A 20,476-nucleotide genomic window follows, 5' to 3' on the forward strand; every position below is an offset into this window, starting at 1 on the left:
AAGTTTTCCTTCATTGAACGGGGTATTGAGTACAAGAGTTGGTAAATAATGATGCAGTTGTATAAGACTTTGGTGCGGCCGCATCTGGAATATTGTGTGCAGTTTTGGTCGCCATATTATAGGAAGGATGTGGAGGCACTGGAACGGGTGCAGAGGAGGTTTACCAGGATGTTGCCTGGTATGGAAGGAAGATCGTATGAGGAAAGACTGAGACACTTGGGGCTGTTTTCATTAGAGAAAAGAAGGTTTAGGGGTGACTTGATTGAGGTGTACAAGATGATTAGGGGGTTAGATAGGGTTGACAGTGTGAACCTTTTCCCGCGTATGGAGTCGGGTATTACAAGGGGGCATAGCTTTAAATTAAGGGGGGGTAGATATAGGACTGAAGTTAGGGGTAGGTTCTTCACTCAGCGAGTCGTAAGTTCATGGAATGCCCTGCCAGTAGCAGTGGTGGACTCTCCCTCTTTATGGGCATTTAAGCGGGCATTGGATAGGTATATGGAGGATAGTGGGTTAGTATAGGTTAGGTGGGCTTGGATCTTCGCAACATCGAGGGCCAAAGGGCCTGTACTGCGCTGTATTCTTCTATGTTCTATGTTCTATGTTCTATAAGTGAACTGGAGTGTTAAAGAGGGGTAACTCCAGAGTTTACAACCTAGTTCAGAAAACGTTGATCCAATCAGCCAAATTTTATTTCAGCATTTCTTTTAAAGCTTTCAAATGGAGTATTTTACTCAATTCATTTCCTTCAAAAAAATTACAAATTACATGAATTAAATTGATATCCTTCACACGGTTTTCTCTCAGGAAGCAGAGACAGGGGAGTCTGTGATGCAGTTTTCAGTCATACCAGCATCTTGTAAAACTGAGACAACATGAGGATTTCCCTCATCCCTTCACCCAGAGGGGGAGAAACAAGCATTTCACTCCTGTGTTGTTTCTATCTGACAGTACATCCAAAATATATCCTCAACCTCGCATTATAAATAACCTGAGGAAGCTCCATCTCTAATGAAACTCCTGATCACTCAGGAATGAGACTCAGAATCCTCAAAAGCAGCAGATTCTCAAACGGTTCTGCCAATACCTGCTGACATTCTTGGGAGATGTCACAGTTAGTTAATTATTTTGCGTGTCCTGTTGGAGATTGTGTAAGTATCCCGATTCCTATGCTGTGGACTTGATAGGCTCACATTTGGGAAAAAAGGAATGATTAAAGAGAGACAAAACAGTGATTTGAGCCGAGATAAACAGAAATGGAAAGAACATATAAAGATACACAAGAAAATGATAATGGAAAGAGAAGAGAACAGATAACATTCCACATTATAATGATATACATTCTCCCCTTCACGGTGTTCAAGTCTTTCAGTGTTTGCATACTCTCTTACTGGAGTCACACTCCTATGTTGTGTAACAGAACGAACCAGTGGGGGTCTGCTACAATAGGGAAAAGCCTGTTTGAAAGGTGGAAGCAGCGTACCACTGGATTAAGGTCAGAACTGGATAAAGACAGATGGTAGAACGGAGCGCATCGCAAAAGTGTACAAAACTTGGGAACTTGGTGCAAGGGAGACTCACCAGTAAGTAATACAGAGGAAATAGTGACTAACTGAAGCCATTTTGAACTTTTTGAATAATATAACTATCAATTTTGAGAACAGTTAAAGAAACTGCAAGTTAGTCAGCACTGAACACAAACTGCCTGTTAGCGGTAGATAACCATCAACGAACCATAGTGGTTAGCTGTACAAGGGCTAATTACTGTTGGTGGAAATCTGGGTAAACACTGTACCATGGGTGTGGCTCAAACAAAAAGCATATAAAACTAGACAGAATCTGCAGAAACACAGGGCAATCACAGACCAGAATGGTAGCTTGTAATGGCTTGTGCACATTTAAAGTAGACAGCCAGGAGGCTGGAAGAACACAGCAAGCCAGGCAGCATCAGGAGGTAAAGAAGTTGACCTTTTGGGTGTAACCCTTCTTTAGGACGGGAGGTGGGTGTGGGGGGAGCTGCAGATAAAGGGCTCAAGATGGCAAAGTCGGGATAGGTGAAGACAGGTAGAGAGTATGAGCTGGTTGGTCAATGGGAGGAATGAATCCAGTTGGTGGCAGGGAGAAATGGAAGGGAGGGGAAGGGGCTGGGAAAGGAGTTGGGGATGGGGAGGGAGGGTATTTGAAATCGGAGAACTTAATGTTGAGTCCTCTGGGCTGTAGACTGCCCAGGCAGAAGATGAGGTATTGTTCCTCCGAACTGCGGTTTGGTTAGTTGTGGCAATGGAGGAGGCAAAGGCTGGTCATATTGGAAAGGGAGTGGGAAGGGGAATTAAAATGGGCTGTGACTGGGAGGTCTGGTCGGCCGCTGTGGGCATGGCTGAGATGCTCGGGCAAACCATTCCCGAAGGTTACGTTTGGTCTCTTCGACGTAGAGAATACCATTTAAGGCAGATGCCAGTCTTCAGCCAATTCCATTCACTCCACGTGATATCTAGAAATGTCTGAAGGCACACTGGACACTACAAAAGGCTATGGGCCTTGACAACATTCTGGCAAAAGTCCTCAACTTGTGCTTCAGAACTTGATGCTCTCTCATTCAGGGTCTTCAAGTAGAGGCCAACACTAGCATCTACCCAACAAGGTGGAAAATTGCCCAGGTACATCCTGTTGACATAAAGCAGGACAAATCCAGACTAGGCAAATATCCCTCCATCTGTTTACTCTCAATCATCAGTAAAGTGCTATCAAGCATCACCTACTCAGCAATAACTGCTCAGTGATGGTCAGTTTGGGTCCCACCAGAGCCACTCAACTCCTAACCTCATTACAGCCTTCGTTCAAACATGGACCAAAAAAAGCTGAAAACCAGAAATGAGGCGAGAGTGACAATCCTTGACATCAAGGCTGCATTCAACTGAGCACGGCATCGAGGAGCCCTTACAAAACTAGAATCAATTGGTATCAGGGGACAAACTGGTTGGAGTCATAACTGGCACATAGGAAGATGGTTATGGTTGTTTGAGGTCAGTCATCTCAGCTGCAGGATATCACTGAAAGAGTTTTTCGGGGAAGAACTCGAGACTCAATCATTTTCTGCTACTTCATGACCTTCCTTCATTCCAGTGTTCCCTCTAAACTATGCAGCCACACACTGATCGGCTTACCAACATAGTGGCTTCTGGTTTCAAACCTCAGATCTGTGCACTGAAAAAAACAATTAGAGGGACTATTACCTCAATCATAAGGTCAGAAATGGGGATGTTCACTGATGATTACACAATTTTCAGCATCATTCACAACTCCTTAGATACCAAAGCAGTCTGCGTCCACATGCAACCCGAATCATACCCAGATTTGGGCAGAGAACTGGCAAGCAAAATTCACACTATTCAAGTGTTAGATAATGACCATCGCGAACAAAACAATATCTAACCACTGCCCTTTGACAGTTATTGGCGTTACTATCACATCCCCCACTGTCAGCATCATGCATGTCATTGACCAGAAAAGTGAACTGGGTTTGCCAGATTAGTATGGTGGCTAAACCAGGTCAGAGGCTAGGAATAATTCAACAAGTAACTCAATTCCTGACTCCCCAAAGCTTGTCAATCATCTACAAGACACAAGTCAGGAACCTGGTGCAAAATTCCCCAATTGCCCGAATGAGTGCAGGTCCAACAACATTCAAGAAGCTTGACACCATCCAAGACAAAATAGCCCATGTGATTGGCATTACATCCAGAAGCATCCACTCCCTCCACCACCTACACACAGCTGCCACTAAATACAAGGTACAATGTAGAAATTCATCAAGGCTCCTTAGCCGTCATCTTCCAACCACTACCATCTAGAAGGAGAAGGGCAACAGATACCTGGAAACACCACCACCTGCAAGTTCCCTTCCGAACCTCTCATCATTCTGACTTAGAAATATATCACCATTCCTTCGGTGTCTGTGTGTGTAATAATCCTGGAATTCCCTCCCAATCAGCATTGACAATCTACATATAAAACATTGACTGCAGTGGTTAAAGAAGGCAGCTCACCACCACCTTCTCAAGGGCACCTAGGGACAGGCAATAAAAATGAATTTTGAATCAATCAGAAAACAGTACTGTTGAGTTTCACCTTCCACTGTCAGAGTACCCAGTGTTTATCCTCGGTAATAACTTTGTTTTAAAAGGGTGAAGTCAAGGCAGAAAATCAGTTAAATACATAAATTAGTTACATTTTAATGTGTGCCTTCAAAGACGACAAGGATTTATTCAGTCTGGGCAGAAATTGTACTATAGCCTGGGCCAGAGGCACTTGAAATTTAAATGCTTCTTGGCATGAACAGTGAAGTCTTTTTCATCAGCGACACAATAACAGTTCATTCACCTCAGTACCAAAACCAACAGTACAAAACTGTCAAAAAAATTGCCTAACACTGTTTTTTCAGAGTCGATGCTTGTAAATCCATTTTGAAATTATTTACCCCAGCTATCAATTACTGAAGACAAAAAGACACTTACCCCAAACAATAACACAACCAGCTGGCCACTTAAGAGATTGTTCTGTTGTAAATGGTGGGTAGACAGACAAGAGCCAAGTCAGTCATTTGTACACATTTCACAAGTAGAACAAGTGGTTTAGTGACAATGGTAGTTGCTATGTCTGCTTTGATTAAATAAAGAGCTTGTATTTATCCATCGTTCATGCTGTTAGGGTGTCAAGCAATCTCTGTAGTCAGTTATGATGCTGGGTAATCTCACTGACTTTGGGCGATTTAATAATATTGTGGTTACCGAATCACAAATTGTGCTGTACTTTGTGACTTCAAAACATTCCTGGGTGTTTACTGATGATATGAAGGAATATTCAATCGCTTTAAGTCATTTGTCCAATTATTAGGGAAGGAGCTTGTTTAGAATTATAGAATGATTCGGCATATGATTCGGTGGTCGCCCTACCATTGTGTCTGTGCCAGTTCTTTGAAAGAGAAAATGTAATGGCTATGGCCACTTGAGACACCGGAAAACCACATTCGTTACGCTGAGCTGTGTAACACTAGAAACTGCATGCATTGGTTCAACTTTCACAGTTAGCTAGAAGCTTGGGGTAAACCCATTAAAAGCACAAGTTCAAATCAATTGAAGAATTCAAACTTAGCTTTTTAAAGATTTGGAATTAAAAAACTTAGCCCAATTAAACTTTGCCACAAAGCTGTCAGATTGTCATAAAAACCCAAATGGTTCCCTAGTGTCTTTTAGGGAAGGAAACATGTTGCTTATCTACTTGATTTTTCTGTTTGTCATTCCAGTCCCACACCAATGTGGATACCTCTATGTTGACTTTTGAAGTGGCCCATAAGATGGAGTTGTATAAAACTACATAGAGCAGTTTATTACATTTGGGGTCTTTGTAGGTAATACCAATCATTTAATAAATTAGAAGCCCTCTGAAACCTCTTCTTTGGACTTTACACCTGCATCGTTTATTCTGTAAGATACAATATTTGTACAACAACAAAATGTCACTGTTATTTAAATTCCTTCAGATATCCTACATGGCTTTATAAACAATGAAATAACTTTGTTGTCAAGGAGGTGCTGCTACATTAGAATGCAGCTTAAGCAGAACAAGGTCCTGCAAAGAGTACCAACATAATGACCTGTTTAATGATGTTGGTCAAAGGATTTATATTGTCCAAGGTATTGGAATAATTCCCTGCTCTTCTTTGAAATAGTGCCACCAGATCCTCAATGTATACCTGCATGGGCAAACAGGGTCTTGGTTTATCACTTCACCTGAGGTTTCTTCCTCAACAGCAACAGGCCATTCAGCCCCTCAAGCCTGTTCCACCATTCAATGAGATCATGGCTGATCTGTGGCCTAATTCTATACATCAGCCGTTGGCCCATATTCCCACAATACCTTTGCATAAGAAAAATTTTAACTCTCAAATAGATAAATTAACAACTGATCGAGCATCAACTGCTGTTTGAGGAAACGTGTTTCAAAACCCTACCATCCTTAGTATGTAGAAGTGCTTCTGAACTTCTCTAGTGTGTCAGCCTAGCTTTCAAAAGGTTTGAACCTTCTGTTCAGAGGCATGGGAACTAGCTGATCCAAAGGTAAAACTTAACAATTGAAAAGGTTCATCACTGCCCAACTAAATTTTCCATAATTGTATTCACAGTCTTGATTCAGATTGGGAAGGGTGCCAGACGTGAACAGGAATAAACTGGAGACAGGAATCTCTGATTTCTATTTGTTTTACCTCAGTTTTACTTTCCAACACTGATACTGGGACCAGGAAGTTGATACAAGTTGGTGCGTTGATTGATCAGTGTGAAAACTGGTGTAAACTTCAGATCAATTTCATCTCAAAGTTTCAGTGTCCAATGACTTTAAATGCAATGTCCTCCCTCACTTCAAACACTAAGTTCACTTAAATTGGTACAAATTAATTGTCAAGTTACAAAACAGAACCAGGCTAGGGGTACATTCTTGCTCAGTAACCAAAAACATTTCTATACTAAATATTTGTCAAGCATATGCCTCGCATTTCATACTTCCTTCCTTTAATGTTTCCCCTCTTGCACCCCTGGTTTTATAAAATGGTGTTTCCTTTGACTTACTTTAAGCAATGCCACAAGATACCTTCTAGCTTTAAGCAAAGCTCTCAAAATGCCAATGGAATCTTTAAATGGTTCAGCTTAACAATTCCATCTCAACATTTTGGGTGCTCAATGGCATTTTCTTAATTTTCTAATTACCTCCTTCTTTTTAAAAGATAGCATGGCGAAACCAGACTCTCTGACCACGTTTAGTACCGACTAGGGGAAGCACAGTGATAGCAGAAGATCAGTTGCAGCTGACATTTAAATCATATGAATGATATACACAGTATATTTATTGCAAACAGTTTAGAAAAATCAGTTAATTTATTGCTAACTGATGAAATGCTGTGGAGAATGTGAGGAAACATTATATAATACATCCCAGAAAGTTTCAAATAATTATTGAAGGCAGCCAGTAGAATTACTCACCATGACTTCTTATAAATATTTGAAAATTCCTTACGTGTTTTATATATTATGAAATTGTCAAGATTTCAATTATATTTATTAAAAGGCAAGAGGTGAAGAGGTTAATCCACGGTGTACAAGGTGCCTTCTTTAGGCTGCAGGTTGAACAAGATGTGACACTCTCAAACTTAAGTATTCATATTAATTGAGAGCTTGGAACAGTTAATACTAATTTCATCACTAATTTTGCAGGAATATTTTTCAAATATAGTATTTTAGCAGTACAACATCAAACTGGCCTGGCCATTTTGCCTGAGCGTCACTCTCTCTCCTATCCAGGTTACCCAACATCCAGACCAAACTAGTATTTATTTTGTCTTTGAAATTGTACAACATTTCAACCAACTAGTTTCAAAATCTATATCCTGTTCACTTCTATGGAATCCTATAATATAATGTTCTAAACAATAAACTTAGCAACCCCAGGTCACTGCATGTATGATTTTCTTAACTGCTTCTCTCACAAGCCTTGTAGGTTATTCCATTCACTTTGCAGTGATTTCTGTTCCTCTTCGGTTTTCTTGTACGGTTTTACTGAGCTCGTTCAGTGCTCTTTAAATCAAATGAGGTCTTTGATTTTTTTTGCCTATTTTCAGAAAGCTTATTGCTGACTCTGTGATAACAGCTTGCGCATCTTGAGCTACAGTTTTGTTATTGAGATGAGGGAACTGGAATCAGGAAGTTTGGGGCTGGTGAATGCCAAGGCAGGCTGGTTGGGAAGCCAACCTTGACCCCTTTGGCCCTCAAGCTGCTTCAGAACCTGTGAAGCCTTTTAGCACTCTAACCTCTCCATGGCCCTTCCTACCATCCATTTGAAATTCAATGCCAAATTACACTTCTTACTACTCCTTACAGCTGCTCCTATCTTCCATGCCACCTTTATAGCGACTCACCCAATATCCAGCACGAGAAACGGCAGACAACATATGAAGATCATAAGACCATAAAATATAGAAGTATGCCATTCAGCCCATCAAGTTTGCTTACACCATTCAATGAGATCAGATCAACGCTAATCTGATAATTTCCTCTTCTCCTACAACTCTTGATTCCCTTGCTCTTTAAAAATCCATCTCAGCCTAGAATATACTTAATAATCTAGGCTTAACAGTCCTCTGTGGCAAAGAATTCTATAGATTCACGATTCTCAGAAGATATGCCTTCTCATTGCTATCTTAAATGGGTGATTATGCCTGTGGTCCTAGACTCTATCACAAGGGGAAATAACATCTCCTCAATTACTCTATTTAGCCCATTAAGAATCTTATATCTTTTAATAAGGTTGCCTCTCATTCTTCTAAATTCCAGTGAGTACAGACCAAACCTACTCCCATTCCTCAATAAACAAACCCTCTATAACTTGGATCAATCTAGAGAACCTTTTCTGGAACTGACTTCAATACCAAGTATATCCTTCCTTAGTTAAGGAGACCAAAACTGTTCCCAGTATTCCAGTTATGGTCTAACTAGTATCTTGTATTGTTTTAGCAAGACTTCCCTATTTTATGCTCCATTCCCTTAGAAATATAGATCAACATTCCCTTTGCCTTCACTATTACTTTTGGTGACTTATGCAAGGACTCCCAAGCCCATTTGCAGCCTTTTTTCATTTAAACAGTATTTAGCTCCTCTATTGCCAAAGTGCATAACTTTATATTTTCACACATTATATTCAATCTGCCAAGTTTTTACTAACTCATTTAACCGGTCTTTATTCCTTTGCAAACTCTTGATATCACCCTGACCACTTGCCTTCCAGTCATCTGCAAACATGACTATAAGACACTCACTTTTCTCATCCAGATCATTAATATACATTGCTGGAACGACATTATCTGCACTGATCCCTGTGGCACTCCAATCATACCTGGTTGACATCCTGAAAATGCCTTTTTTATTCCAACTCCCTTTCCTCTATTAGCTAGTCAAACCTCTATCCAAGCAAATATGCTGCCTAGCAACACCACAGGCTTATTAAGCAGCCATAATCTGTGATATCTTATCAATCACCTTTTACAAATTCAAATGTATCACATCCACTGCTTCTCCTTTATTTTGTTCAACACAATTTCTCCATATGAAGCCATGCTGGCACTGTTTACTCATGCTACATATTTCTAAATGATTCTTTATCACATCCTTTATAGCAGACAATAACATTTTCCCAATACAGAGGAACCTTGATTATCCAATTATCAATTATCCAAACTTCGGATTATCCGAATATGATCTCAAGGCCCCGATAGAAATATCATACTGAAGAGGTGTTTCCAACCCTGATCGTGTCTTTTGTTTACAATGATTAAAATGAACTCGGCTTACTGAAATGCTGCTGAGAACAGTCCTGGTCGTCGATGGGAACCCAGGCACCATCTCCAAATGACTGGCCGCCCGCCCTCTCTCTCCCCACACTTTCCCTGGAGTTCTACACAGGCCTGTACCCTTAACCATCCCCTTCCCCAGATAATCTCCCCAACATTGTCCTGTACAGGGTAAAGGTGGAACCTGTCAAATCGTTGCAGTAAAAAGTTGTGTGCGCGCACGTGTGCAATTTTGAGCGTCACCCCCAGCCCCCCAATCCAACCCCCACCCCCCCACCAAAGGCAGCAGCAGTCTTAATATTGGTGTCCAGTCTGGCAGCCCTGGAGGGTGGGGGTAGGCAGATAGGAGGGGCCAGAAGGGGTAGGCGGGTTTGGGGGGGGGGTGGAGACTTCAGCAATGTTGCAGGTCCCTTACGCACAAGTGTGTGTCTGCTCAGAAATAAACACTGACACAGAAAGGGGGAGCAAGGCAGGCAGAGAGAGGAAAAAGGAAACTTCAGAAAACTCCGAGCCCCAAAGAATAGGCATTGAATCAATTAACTAAATGATCAGTTATCCAAACGAAATTGTGCCCTCCCATTTCGTTCAGATAATTGAGGCTCCTCTGCTATTGATATTAAGTTAATTGGTTTATGGTTACCATTTTTTGTCTGCTTTCTTTATTTAAAGGTGCAATGCTGGTAGCTTTCCAATGAGTTTTGAGAAGATTTGTAGCTCAGTTTGAGGTTCTGGATATGGAAAGAAACCCAAATATTTAAATAGAAAGCAGGAATCATCAGCAGTGCTTCACCCAGAGGCTCAAAGATGATGTCACCTAATAGGGTGACGAAACTTCTGGAAATGAACCTTCTAACTCAGCGAGCAAACCTACATCCAGCTTTCCAATTCTCTGGCACTTTTCCAGAATGTAAGGACTCGTGGAAGATTACTACCACAACATCCACTATTCCTATACATACTTCTTTTAGTATTCGAGGCTACATCCCATCAGATTCAGGGGACTTATAAGTAACTCCATTACTTTTCCTGGCACTTTTTCTACTCTGATAATCATTGTATTTATTTCCTCTCCCCTTATTGCCCTGTGAATGTTCAGTAATTTTGAAATGCTATTTGTATTCACTACCATGAAGACTGATGCAAAGTACTGATTCCACTCCTCTGCCATTTCTGGTTCCTCTTCATTATTTCCCCAGCCTCATTCTCTAAGGGGTGGGTGTTTACTCTGGGCTCTCTCGCCCTTTTTATATATTTAACACAGCTCCTTCTGTGTGTCTTGATATTACTTATAAATTTACTTACAAAATTATTTTCTCCTACTTAATTTTTTTTGGTCATTGTGTGTTGGTTTTTAAAAGTTTCCCAATCTCCCAATTAGTTTTATCATTAATGTCTTCAAAATTTTTCTTTCAATTCATTACTAACCTTAGCTTCCCTGGTTAACAACAGTTGGCTTACTCCCTTTCTAAAACCATTATCTTCAATAAAACATATCTTTTGAAAAAAATAAATCTAATATAGCCTGATATCAAGCTGATACAGATGTTGAGGAAAATCCCTTTCAAATTTCAGAGAGACCTAAGGGGCAACTTTTTCATGCAGAGGGTGGTACGTGTATGGAATGAACTGCCAGAGGAAGTGGTGGAGGCTGGTACAATTACAACACTTAAAAGGCATCTGGGTATCTGAATAGGAAGGGTTTGGAGGGATATGGGCCAGGTGCTGGCAGGTGGGACTAGATTGGGTTGGGATATCTGGTCGGCATGGACGGGTTTGACTGAAGGGTCTGTTTCCATGCTGTACATCTCTATGACTCTATAAACCTGTCTGTGTGCTTTTTGCAGACTCTTGATATCATCCTGATCACTTGCCTTCCTGTCGATTTCTATCATCTGCAATAGCTATAGGATACTCCTCTCAAAGCTTTTAAACCTCAAGTGGTTAACATCTTATTTTTTTTTTTAAAAGAAGTCTATTCAGATCCACATCAAGGACAGCTAATTGCTTAATAACTCCTTTAAACTCTCAAACTGTGAATTCAGAACCCAGAACCCCACTCAGAACTTGTGTAAAATATTTAGGACGTATTCAACTCAAATTTAACAACATTTCAAATATTGTAACATCTAAGAATTTGATTGTTAAAGTTGCCCCAACTGCTAACCGCACGATTGGACTTTGAATAATATTCCACAGAAATGAATGAGTGCGTTAGATGGAAGCAACCTGAAATCCCATGAAAACCTTTGATCCAATGAAAGGCTAACACAGCATACAAAAAAAGCCATTTAGCCCATCATCTCTGTCCCAGCTGAATAAATGAGTCGCCCATTCTAATCCCATTTTCATGGCCCATAGCCTTGTAGATTTCAGTGCTTCAGGTGCAGGTCCAGGCTCCTTTTAAATGATCTGGGTGTTCTGCCTCAACCACAAAGCTGAGCAGTGAATTCCTGACACCCACTGCCCTCTGGCTAAAAATGTTACTCCTCAGGTCCTCTCTAAATTTTTCACCCAATTACTGACATCGGTGCCCTTGGTAACTGACCTCTACACTAGGGAAAACAAGTCTTCCCTGTTCGCTCTTCCAAGGCGCCATTATTTTGAGCACCTCAATTAAGTTACCCATCTGCCTTATCAAAGGAAAAGGACCCAATGCAAGGTTACCTTCTCGCTGCAATACCCATTCCTGTAAATCTCTGCTGTATTCTCCACAACAATTAGGTGCTTCCTGTAATCTGGTGAACAGATCCGTGGACAAAATTTCAACTGTGGCCTAACCAATACCAATATTTCCAGCATCGCATCACCGTTTTCTCATTCAATCCTGACCAAATTAAGGAAAGCATCTTGTATGCCTTCATTATCACCATGTCTACCTGTCTTGCCACCTTCAGGGTCCTGTGTAAATGCATTTCAAGATCCCTCACTTCCTCTACCTCTCTCAACTTTCACTCATTTATTGTATGTTTGCTTGCCCTCTACAAATACATAACCTTGCACCTAATTCCATCTATCACTCAAGCAAACATTTAAAACGATTGCCAGTATAACATTATGTTCAGTTATGAAATTCTTTCTTTCTAAAACCATTTGATTTAATATCAAGGGACAATTCCTCTTACCAACCAGACACTCCCACTTTATGCCTGTTAGCTTTGGTAATTTTCCCATTTCAGGGTTGATTTTGTACCTAGTTTTGTGACCAATGCAGCTGTAATGGCCTGTGTGAATTAGTCAGAAAAAAAAAATTAGAGTTTACATTGGGGTGATGGTCCCTGTTAAGCACTAGTTTCTCTAGATAATTTCTGGTAAAGCAATTCACATCCAGTTACTGATCATGTGGCCAAATTGCTGATTGATAAACAACAGAAAAAGGGCCAAGAAGTTAATTATAGGGTCAAGTAGATTATGGGTGTTGCTCTGGTCTCATGGAGGGATTTAGTTTTTAAATTTAGAACCAGCTTCCTGTAGGAAACATTGCTGTCAAGCAGGATTCTGTTAAAGTTCTGTCTTGACTAAAACAGCTGAAAGATTTTGTTGACCGATGGACTCCTCATAGCAAATGGGATTTGAAGGAATAGTCAAACAGGACAGAGAAGAGAGTTCTGGATGCAAAATTTTAGAATTAAAGAATATCAGATACGTGGGAATTCTATTCTAAAATGGCAAAAATGTTGGTGGTTTTTGTGAGCTTACAAAGGTGCATTGGTTGGATGAGATTTGAAGGTAAAACCTTGCTAGAAAGAAGGCAGTGTCAAAATCCCAACCCTTTAAGAATCTTTGACATAGAACTCAAAAACAAAAGGTCAATCTTCCAATTTCTGTTAACTGCCTAACCGGAGTTTTGGAGATGCAAGTCAAATGTGTGCAGAATAAAAATTAAGTTCAATTTAGAGTATAGAAACTATTGCACTTTTAATATGTTTAAAGTAACTGAGCCAGAGACTGCAGCATTTATTAAGTGGTTAGGCCAAGAAAGTGAAAAACCTTCCGAACAGACTTCCAAACTCACTGGCTAGGATTTCAGATGAAGAACGGTCACTGGAGCATCATGATGGAGTACTTGATCTGACCAAGAAAGTGGACTTGAACAACTGGTTCCTTCAGAAGAGGATGGCATTTCAGGATCATCAATACGTGGAGGTCTAATAGGTAATCTGCACAGAGCTTAATTTTATAGGCACAACAGTTATGTCCAGTTCAGCTCTCGAAGAATGTAACTGTGTCAAACCTGCAGTATGACCAATGTGGCTCTGCAATTCCAACCCCACTACTTTTCATATCAAAAGTCAAATACTGTACTGAATAATAATATTGTTGGTCAAAATTCCTACTGAATGCTTTAAATTATTCCTTAAAATAGAATTGCTGAGAACAAAGTAAATTACAATAGTTATTTCCTGACTCCTCCTGTTCTTGTTTAATATCCAACATTGCATTAGAAGAAACTTCCTCCAAAATAAAATTTAGAGAAGATGGAAACTATTATCTTCAGACCTCTCGACAAACTGCTTTTCCAAGTCACCATTTCTTCCCAGTCACTATCGACCTGACATCAACCTAGTGAAACTTCTCTGAACTTTTTTGGAACAAGAGCCAATATTCATCGTTAAGCACAGTGACTAGAACTTGCTGCAACTTGGGATTTTGAAGGTACCAGGTGGGAGATAAACAGGAAAGCTAGTGGTGAGAGTTTCAGCAGCAGGTGAGACGTAGGAGTGATGGAGATGGGTGATATTAGGAGACAGAAGTAACTGGAGTTGGAAATGGAGAGGATATATGATTGGAAGCTCAATATCAAATAGGATGCCAAGGTTACAAAGCCTGCCACTTTTAAGCTCCTAAATCTTATAATACCTTAAATTTAAAATACTAATTTTTATTATCAAATCTCTTCATGGCCTCACATCTCCCAATCTTTCTCCAGCCCTAAAGGATCTGCGACCTGTACATTCCTCAAACTCTGGCCACTTGCACATTCTTGACTTTAATTACTCCATCATAGGGTCTGGCTGGGATGCTCTTTCGAGGGTTGATGTGGACTCAATGGGCTGAATGGCCTGTTTCCACACTGCAGCGACTCTACAATATTTTCAGTTAGCCAGGTCTAAAGCTCCAGAATTCTCTTCAGATTGCTCTCTGCCTTTCCACTGCTCCCACCTCCTCCAACATCTTCTTTAAAAATTACCTATTTGACCAAACTTTTGACCATTTGTCCTAAAATTTACTTTGTGACTGAATGTCGAAGTTTGCTCAATAACTCTCTTGAAAAACGCTTTTTGTGTGTCTTATTATAAGAATGGTATTTCAAGTTGGGTCTCCGGCTGGAAAAGCGTGCTGAGTGTGGCCCAGGATTGGATACAATCACAGTGGGCAGCAGGAAGCTCTATTGGCTGATGAATGGTACATGTGAAATGGGCTCCTATAATTGCATGCACCAATTAGCTGCTCACTTTGCCAATATTCTTTACATTTGACAATGTCAAAATACTGGTGAAGGAGATTTGCATTACAGAAAGCAACTGATGATTCTTTCTTTGGAATCATTATGAGCCTCATGAAGATCAATTGATGTTTGGAAAAAAAGGAAATGCAGGAGGAGAAAAAGAAAATAATCAGACTGGCATGTTCTCACCCTGAATATGATCAAGTGACCCCCAACTCAAAAAGGCCCTTTTGTTAACTTCAGGTAAGGCAAACTGGAACTGGTTGGCATTCTTAATGAGATTGAAAACACTACAGACCCTCACTTTCAAACATCCCACATAAAGAATAATAATTTTGAAGGAGGGGACATGCAGTAACTGTTTCGCCTGGCAAGCACCTTGACTCTATTTGCCCTCCTTTACTCCAGATCCATTGGAGTCATACATAAAGGAAGATGGTTGTGGATCTTAGCTCCTGGACATCTCTGCAGGAGTTCCACAGGGTATCTATTTCCTAATCAATCTGTTCAGAGATGTTATTATAAGCCATTGCAGTGGGTACAACTTCAACCCAAGATCTCTTGGCCCAGAAGCAGGGACACTACCACTGCACCACAAGAATCCTAGTTCCTCAGGGTGGAGTCAGAGGCCCAAACATCTTCAACAAGGACCTTGCCTTCAGAATAAGGTCAGAAGTGAGGATGTTCACTAATGTTTATGCAATGTTTAGCATCATTTACATTGCCTCATCATTGAAGTAGTCCATGTCCACACAAAGCAAGAGCTGGATAATATCCAGACATGAGCTGACATTTGGCAAGTAACATTCATGCTGTACAAAATCCAGGCAATGGCCATGTCCAATAAGAGACAATTTAATCAATGTCCCTTGATATTCAATGGCATTACCATCACAATACTCCATCATCAATATCCTTGCGGTTACCATTGATAAATACTCTACTGGACTTGCCATATAAATACAGCAGCTACAAGAGCAGATCAGAGACTAGGAATACTGCTCATCTCCTGACTCCCCAAAACCTGTCCCTTTTTCTACAACGCACAAGCCAGGAGTGTGATGGAATACTCCCCACTTGCCTGGATGGATGCAGCTCCAGAAACATTCAAGAAGTTTGACACCATCCAGAACAAAGCAGCCCACTTCCACATCCACAAACATCCACTCCCTCTACCATTGACATTCAGTAGCAGCAGTGTGTACCATCCACAGGATGCACAGCAGAAATTCACCTAAGTTCTTTTGACAGCACCTTACAAACCTATGCCTCTTCCATCTGGAAGGACAAGGGCAGCAGATACATGGGAACACATCACCTGCAGGTTCCGCTCGAAGCTACTCACCATCTTAACTTGGAGATATATCACTGTGCCTTCATGGTCGCTGAGTCAAAACCCTGGAATTCCATCCCTAACAGCATTGTGGGTCCTCCTATAGCATATGGATTGCAGTGGTTCCAGAGACAGCTCAACACTACCTAAGACAACTAGGAACAGGTAATAAATGTTGACTCAGCCAGTGAAGCTTACATCTCATGAGTGATTATAAAAATCCATCATCATTTTGGAAAGAGAGGGGTTGGGGGCTGGGGATGAAAGAGTTCCAGATTTTCAGCAAATCTTCTGTGACCTAATGTCACTCCTGAATTAGCTAACTATCTGTCTAAACTTAGACTTATCATGGAATTGATTGGAAAAGTTCTAACAGAACCTATCAACAAATCTTTGCAGCTAGGGCAATGACTTGCCAAATGGAGGGGAATTAAATATGGGTAGGGTTTGGAGAAGCAAAGGACCTTTCTCAATGTAGATGTCAATGGATGACAATTATTTTGATTATTTATTTATGAAGACTGGGTTTGAGAAGTCACAATTTAGTTTTCACATGTGCATGATTATAGAACATGAATATGGCTACAGTTGCGAATTTCTTATCAAAGGCCAAAACGATGACCGTTGCGTGAAATGGAAATAGTACACAGGCCTTGGTAATTACATAATCAAAAGACTGAGAAGAGCTAAGGAACATGAAAATGAAGGATAGTCACCAAGCAATTCAGCTCCAACTAGCGTTAGGTTTAACAACAATTCAACTCTCCATCCCAATACTGTTTCATTGCTTCACTCTTAAATATTAGGCTACAAGAGTTAACTTGGCTTAATGGTCATACTAAGTTGCATATTCAAACCTCACACCAGAGCCCTAAGCTCACACTCTAAGTCTGTTCTTCAGTGCACTACTGAGGAAACACTCCTCCCTTTGAGAAGGGTGACCCTATTTGCTTCCCCTCGCACAGGTATAAAAGGTCCCACTGCATTTTTTTACAGGAGAATGCTCCCTGACCCAATGTTCTTTTTTTCTCCAACAAAAACAACTCGTGTCCCCTCACTGTTTGTGGGATCTTCCTATGCATATACACTTGGTGCTGATTTGCCTATACAACATCAGCCACTGTTCTGCACAGCCAATAAAATACTGTAGGAAATGCAGAGATAGTGAAAGACAACTATTTAAAAGGTAATTCGTTTCATTAACACAGTTCCTTTTAAAGCGTTTAATTCTGAACAGTACTGATAAATCCTCTTTCAATGGTACTTCTATAGAAATACAGGTAGGCCATTCTTCCCCTCATTGCTGCTCCACCATTCCAGATCATCTCCCTCAACACCATTTTGTCACACTAATTCCGTTTCCCTTGACGTCATTAGTGATCAGAAATGCACTGATATCTCTCTAGAATGTGCTCAATGTCTGAGCTTTCACAGATAAGCTCAGGTACAGAATTCCAAACATTCAGCACCTTCTGAGTTGAGAGAAATATCTTCACTCAGCCCTAAATGGCTTACCCCTTTTTTCTTAGGTTGTATCACCTCTCTTGAGACACTGCCTCCCCTAGATCCCAGGGGAAACATCTATTCCTGCAACCACCCCATGTAGGCCTTTCAGAATTCTGCAAGTTTCTGAGACAGCACCTCTCAGTCTAAACCCCAAATAACCTCTATTAGAGACTGTCAATCTCTCACATAAAACAAAATCGTTTCAATCTGTGCATCATCATTTCGGTCCAAGTATTAACATTGGAAATATGTTTTTATACAATGTATAAACAGTTTTCTCTAATTTAGAGATGATAAGCTCGTTATGCCACCCTTGGACAAGCAATCCAGAGATCCAGGCTAATCCAGAAACGGGTTCAGATACCACAGTAGGGGATGGAATTTAAAATATGAACAATTACTAAATGTGAACTCAGACTAGTTATCAATTGTCATAAATACCACTTACTGGCTCACTGACTTTTTCCAGAGGCGGCAGAGTAAAAACTCATCTGGCTCCTTAATGCCCTTTCTAGGGAAGGAAATCTGCCATTCTTACCTGGTATGATCAACATGTGATTTCAGACCCACAGCAATATGGTTGCCTGTAAAATGGCTGAGTGAGCCACTCAGTTGTATGAAAAATCTGCTGCTGTCAGACAGGACTGCAGTGGTTCAAGAACGTAACTTACCACCACCTTTTCAGGGATATTTAAGGATGGGAAACCTGTCTAGTGACATCGACAAGCCATGGAGGTACAAAGAAGAGAGACATCTCAAAAATACTCCACACACAGGCGAAGTTCAGGGCCTGTGACCTAGATTAGGAAAATGCCACTTCACCTAATGTCATCTTGCGGCTTCAACTGTGACACAAAGCATCACTTTGAACTGAGTAGCTCTGGAGTTTTACAAAGCTCACCTCTTTTTTACGGATGACTGAAGACTACACTTCACACTGGTTAAAATTGAAATGTTACTTTTCTCTCAGACAACTGAAAACCTGGACACTGTGCTCTCTCTACAAAGCTTCAGAAGTTATAGAACAACTTTTCATTCTTTTCCCCCTACCCTTCAACAGTTCTACCTTTCTACGACATAAATTCGTCTAAACCAATAGGACTGTGGCTTGCGCTCAGCAGTAACAGGACATCCTCTGCACTGCCCTCTCATCTATTTTTAAACTAATAGCGTCTTGGCACCGGCTACTGAAAAATAATCTTACAAATCTTTTAAATATCATTCAGCGTGTAGGTTTAAGATTTTACGTGAAGAAACGGTGCTTCTTATACCTGATAAAATGCGAATTTCATATGACAAAAAGTGACGCTGTCCCATCAGAATGTGCAGAGGATGCCATCATTTCAGGGGCATTTTTTCAACTTAACCACTTGGCAATCACTTTGTTGTAAAAGATCAGCATGTTGCATTGAAACAAGTTCCGATTACAAAACCCGAAATGAAAAGCATGTGATCAAAGTTTATCTTTGCATTAATTGCACATGATTATGGGATGTTTAGTTTTAAAAGAAGCAGTGAGTCACGGCTGCTGCTGCACTGCACAAGAATTCTAACCACTTCTGTCTGGCTGTCGCTCTGTGCTTCCTGTGTGTGCGCCTCTGACACAAATGTAAAAATTGAGTTGGACTGGCAACTTCAAACTTCGAGATCTTGTCTCAGACAGCACGGTTCCAGTAAAATTCACATCTCTTCATGCTTGTGCAAGATGCCAAGGAGGTAGTTTATTGCAACACATTCACCCCTCCGATAAAACTCTGGCTAAAATAAGACTGGCGACACACAAACACCAAAACTAACAAAGATTCTAATGTGGCCAGGTTAAAAATCACACCTCAGTTTATAGCCCAACAGGTTTATTTGGAGGCGCTGTTGGACAATAACCTAGTGTTGTGTGATTTTTAACTTTGTCCACCCCAGTCCAACACCGGCATCTCCAAATCATAATCTGTCCAGCAACAAGACGCAGAAGGAGCAGGTAAGTTTCCACTTTAAAGCAGTAGCCCTCAGATCCTCTCTTTTGGCTACACTGACTGACTCCCTGATGCTTACATAAAAAACGTGTACTACGTGAAACAAAAAGTAGAAACACACAAATTATACAAACACCAGCCTGTGAACGGGTTGTTAGTGTCTTTGTTTAAAACGTGTCATTCACACCACAGGACACTAAGTGAAGCCTCCTTGCTTGGCCTCTTGCCCTCCCCCGTTTTACCTTCAGCTGCGATTTGGACACTTTGCCGCTTTTCTCCACGTCCAGCGCTGTGAACGCGTACCAAATGGACTTCAGCAGCTCATTCCGCAGCTCCATCCCCGCACTGAGTGAGAGCCGAGCACACGGCACAGGCTCAACCCCTCAGCTCCTCCCTCCCCACGTCTGCGTCCCCGGCGCCGGGAACGTGCGGCTTGCTGCACGCCCCCGCCAGCACTCGTGGGCGCGCACCTGCCGCCCAAGGGTGCAGCGAATCGGGCACAACCGCAGCTCCAGTCCTCAGTGCCACTTGCTCTACCTTAATCGAAAACTTTCCAGTTCACCCACATAATTATACGTGTTCATACTGAAGCTTACTGATCTATGTGTATTCTCACCTACTACTGAGATTTTAAAAATCTATTTATTTATGCTCACATGACTTCTGAAACTTACTAATTTATTCACGTGTTCTCACTGCTTTCTGAGGTTTACTGATCTATTTAGAATTATAGAGACATTCATAAGAGCTTTTACAGCACTGAATGAGATACACAGTACTCCAACTATGACCTTGCTATCATTGCATCCAGGTCCATCATAACCTCC

The 20,476-nt window shown here is 41.0% G+C and overlaps 1 protein-coding gene across 1 annotated transcript in view; it reads right to left on the reverse strand.

Annotated features, from left to right (window-relative positions):
* The window catches only part of def6a (DEF6 guanine nucleotide exchange factor a), a 151,966-nt gene extending 131,955 nt beyond the window's left edge, over positions 1-20,011 (reverse strand). The window contains exon 1 of the mRNA XM_043716901.1: positions 19,892-20,011. Coding sequence (XP_043572836.1) covers positions 19,892-19,987 — 96 coding nt within the window. The 5' untranslated portion in view covers positions 19,988-20,011. The remainder of the gene's footprint in view (positions 1-19,891) is intronic.
* Positions 20,012-20,476: the final 465 nt, after the last annotated feature.

This window comes from Chiloscyllium plagiosum, chromosome 26 (assembly GCF_004010195.1).
Source record: "Chiloscyllium plagiosum isolate BGI_BamShark_2017 chromosome 26, ASM401019v2, whole genome shotgun sequence".
Classification (NCBI taxonomy): domain Eukaryota; kingdom Metazoa; phylum Chordata; class Chondrichthyes; order Orectolobiformes; family Hemiscylliidae; genus Chiloscyllium; species Chiloscyllium plagiosum.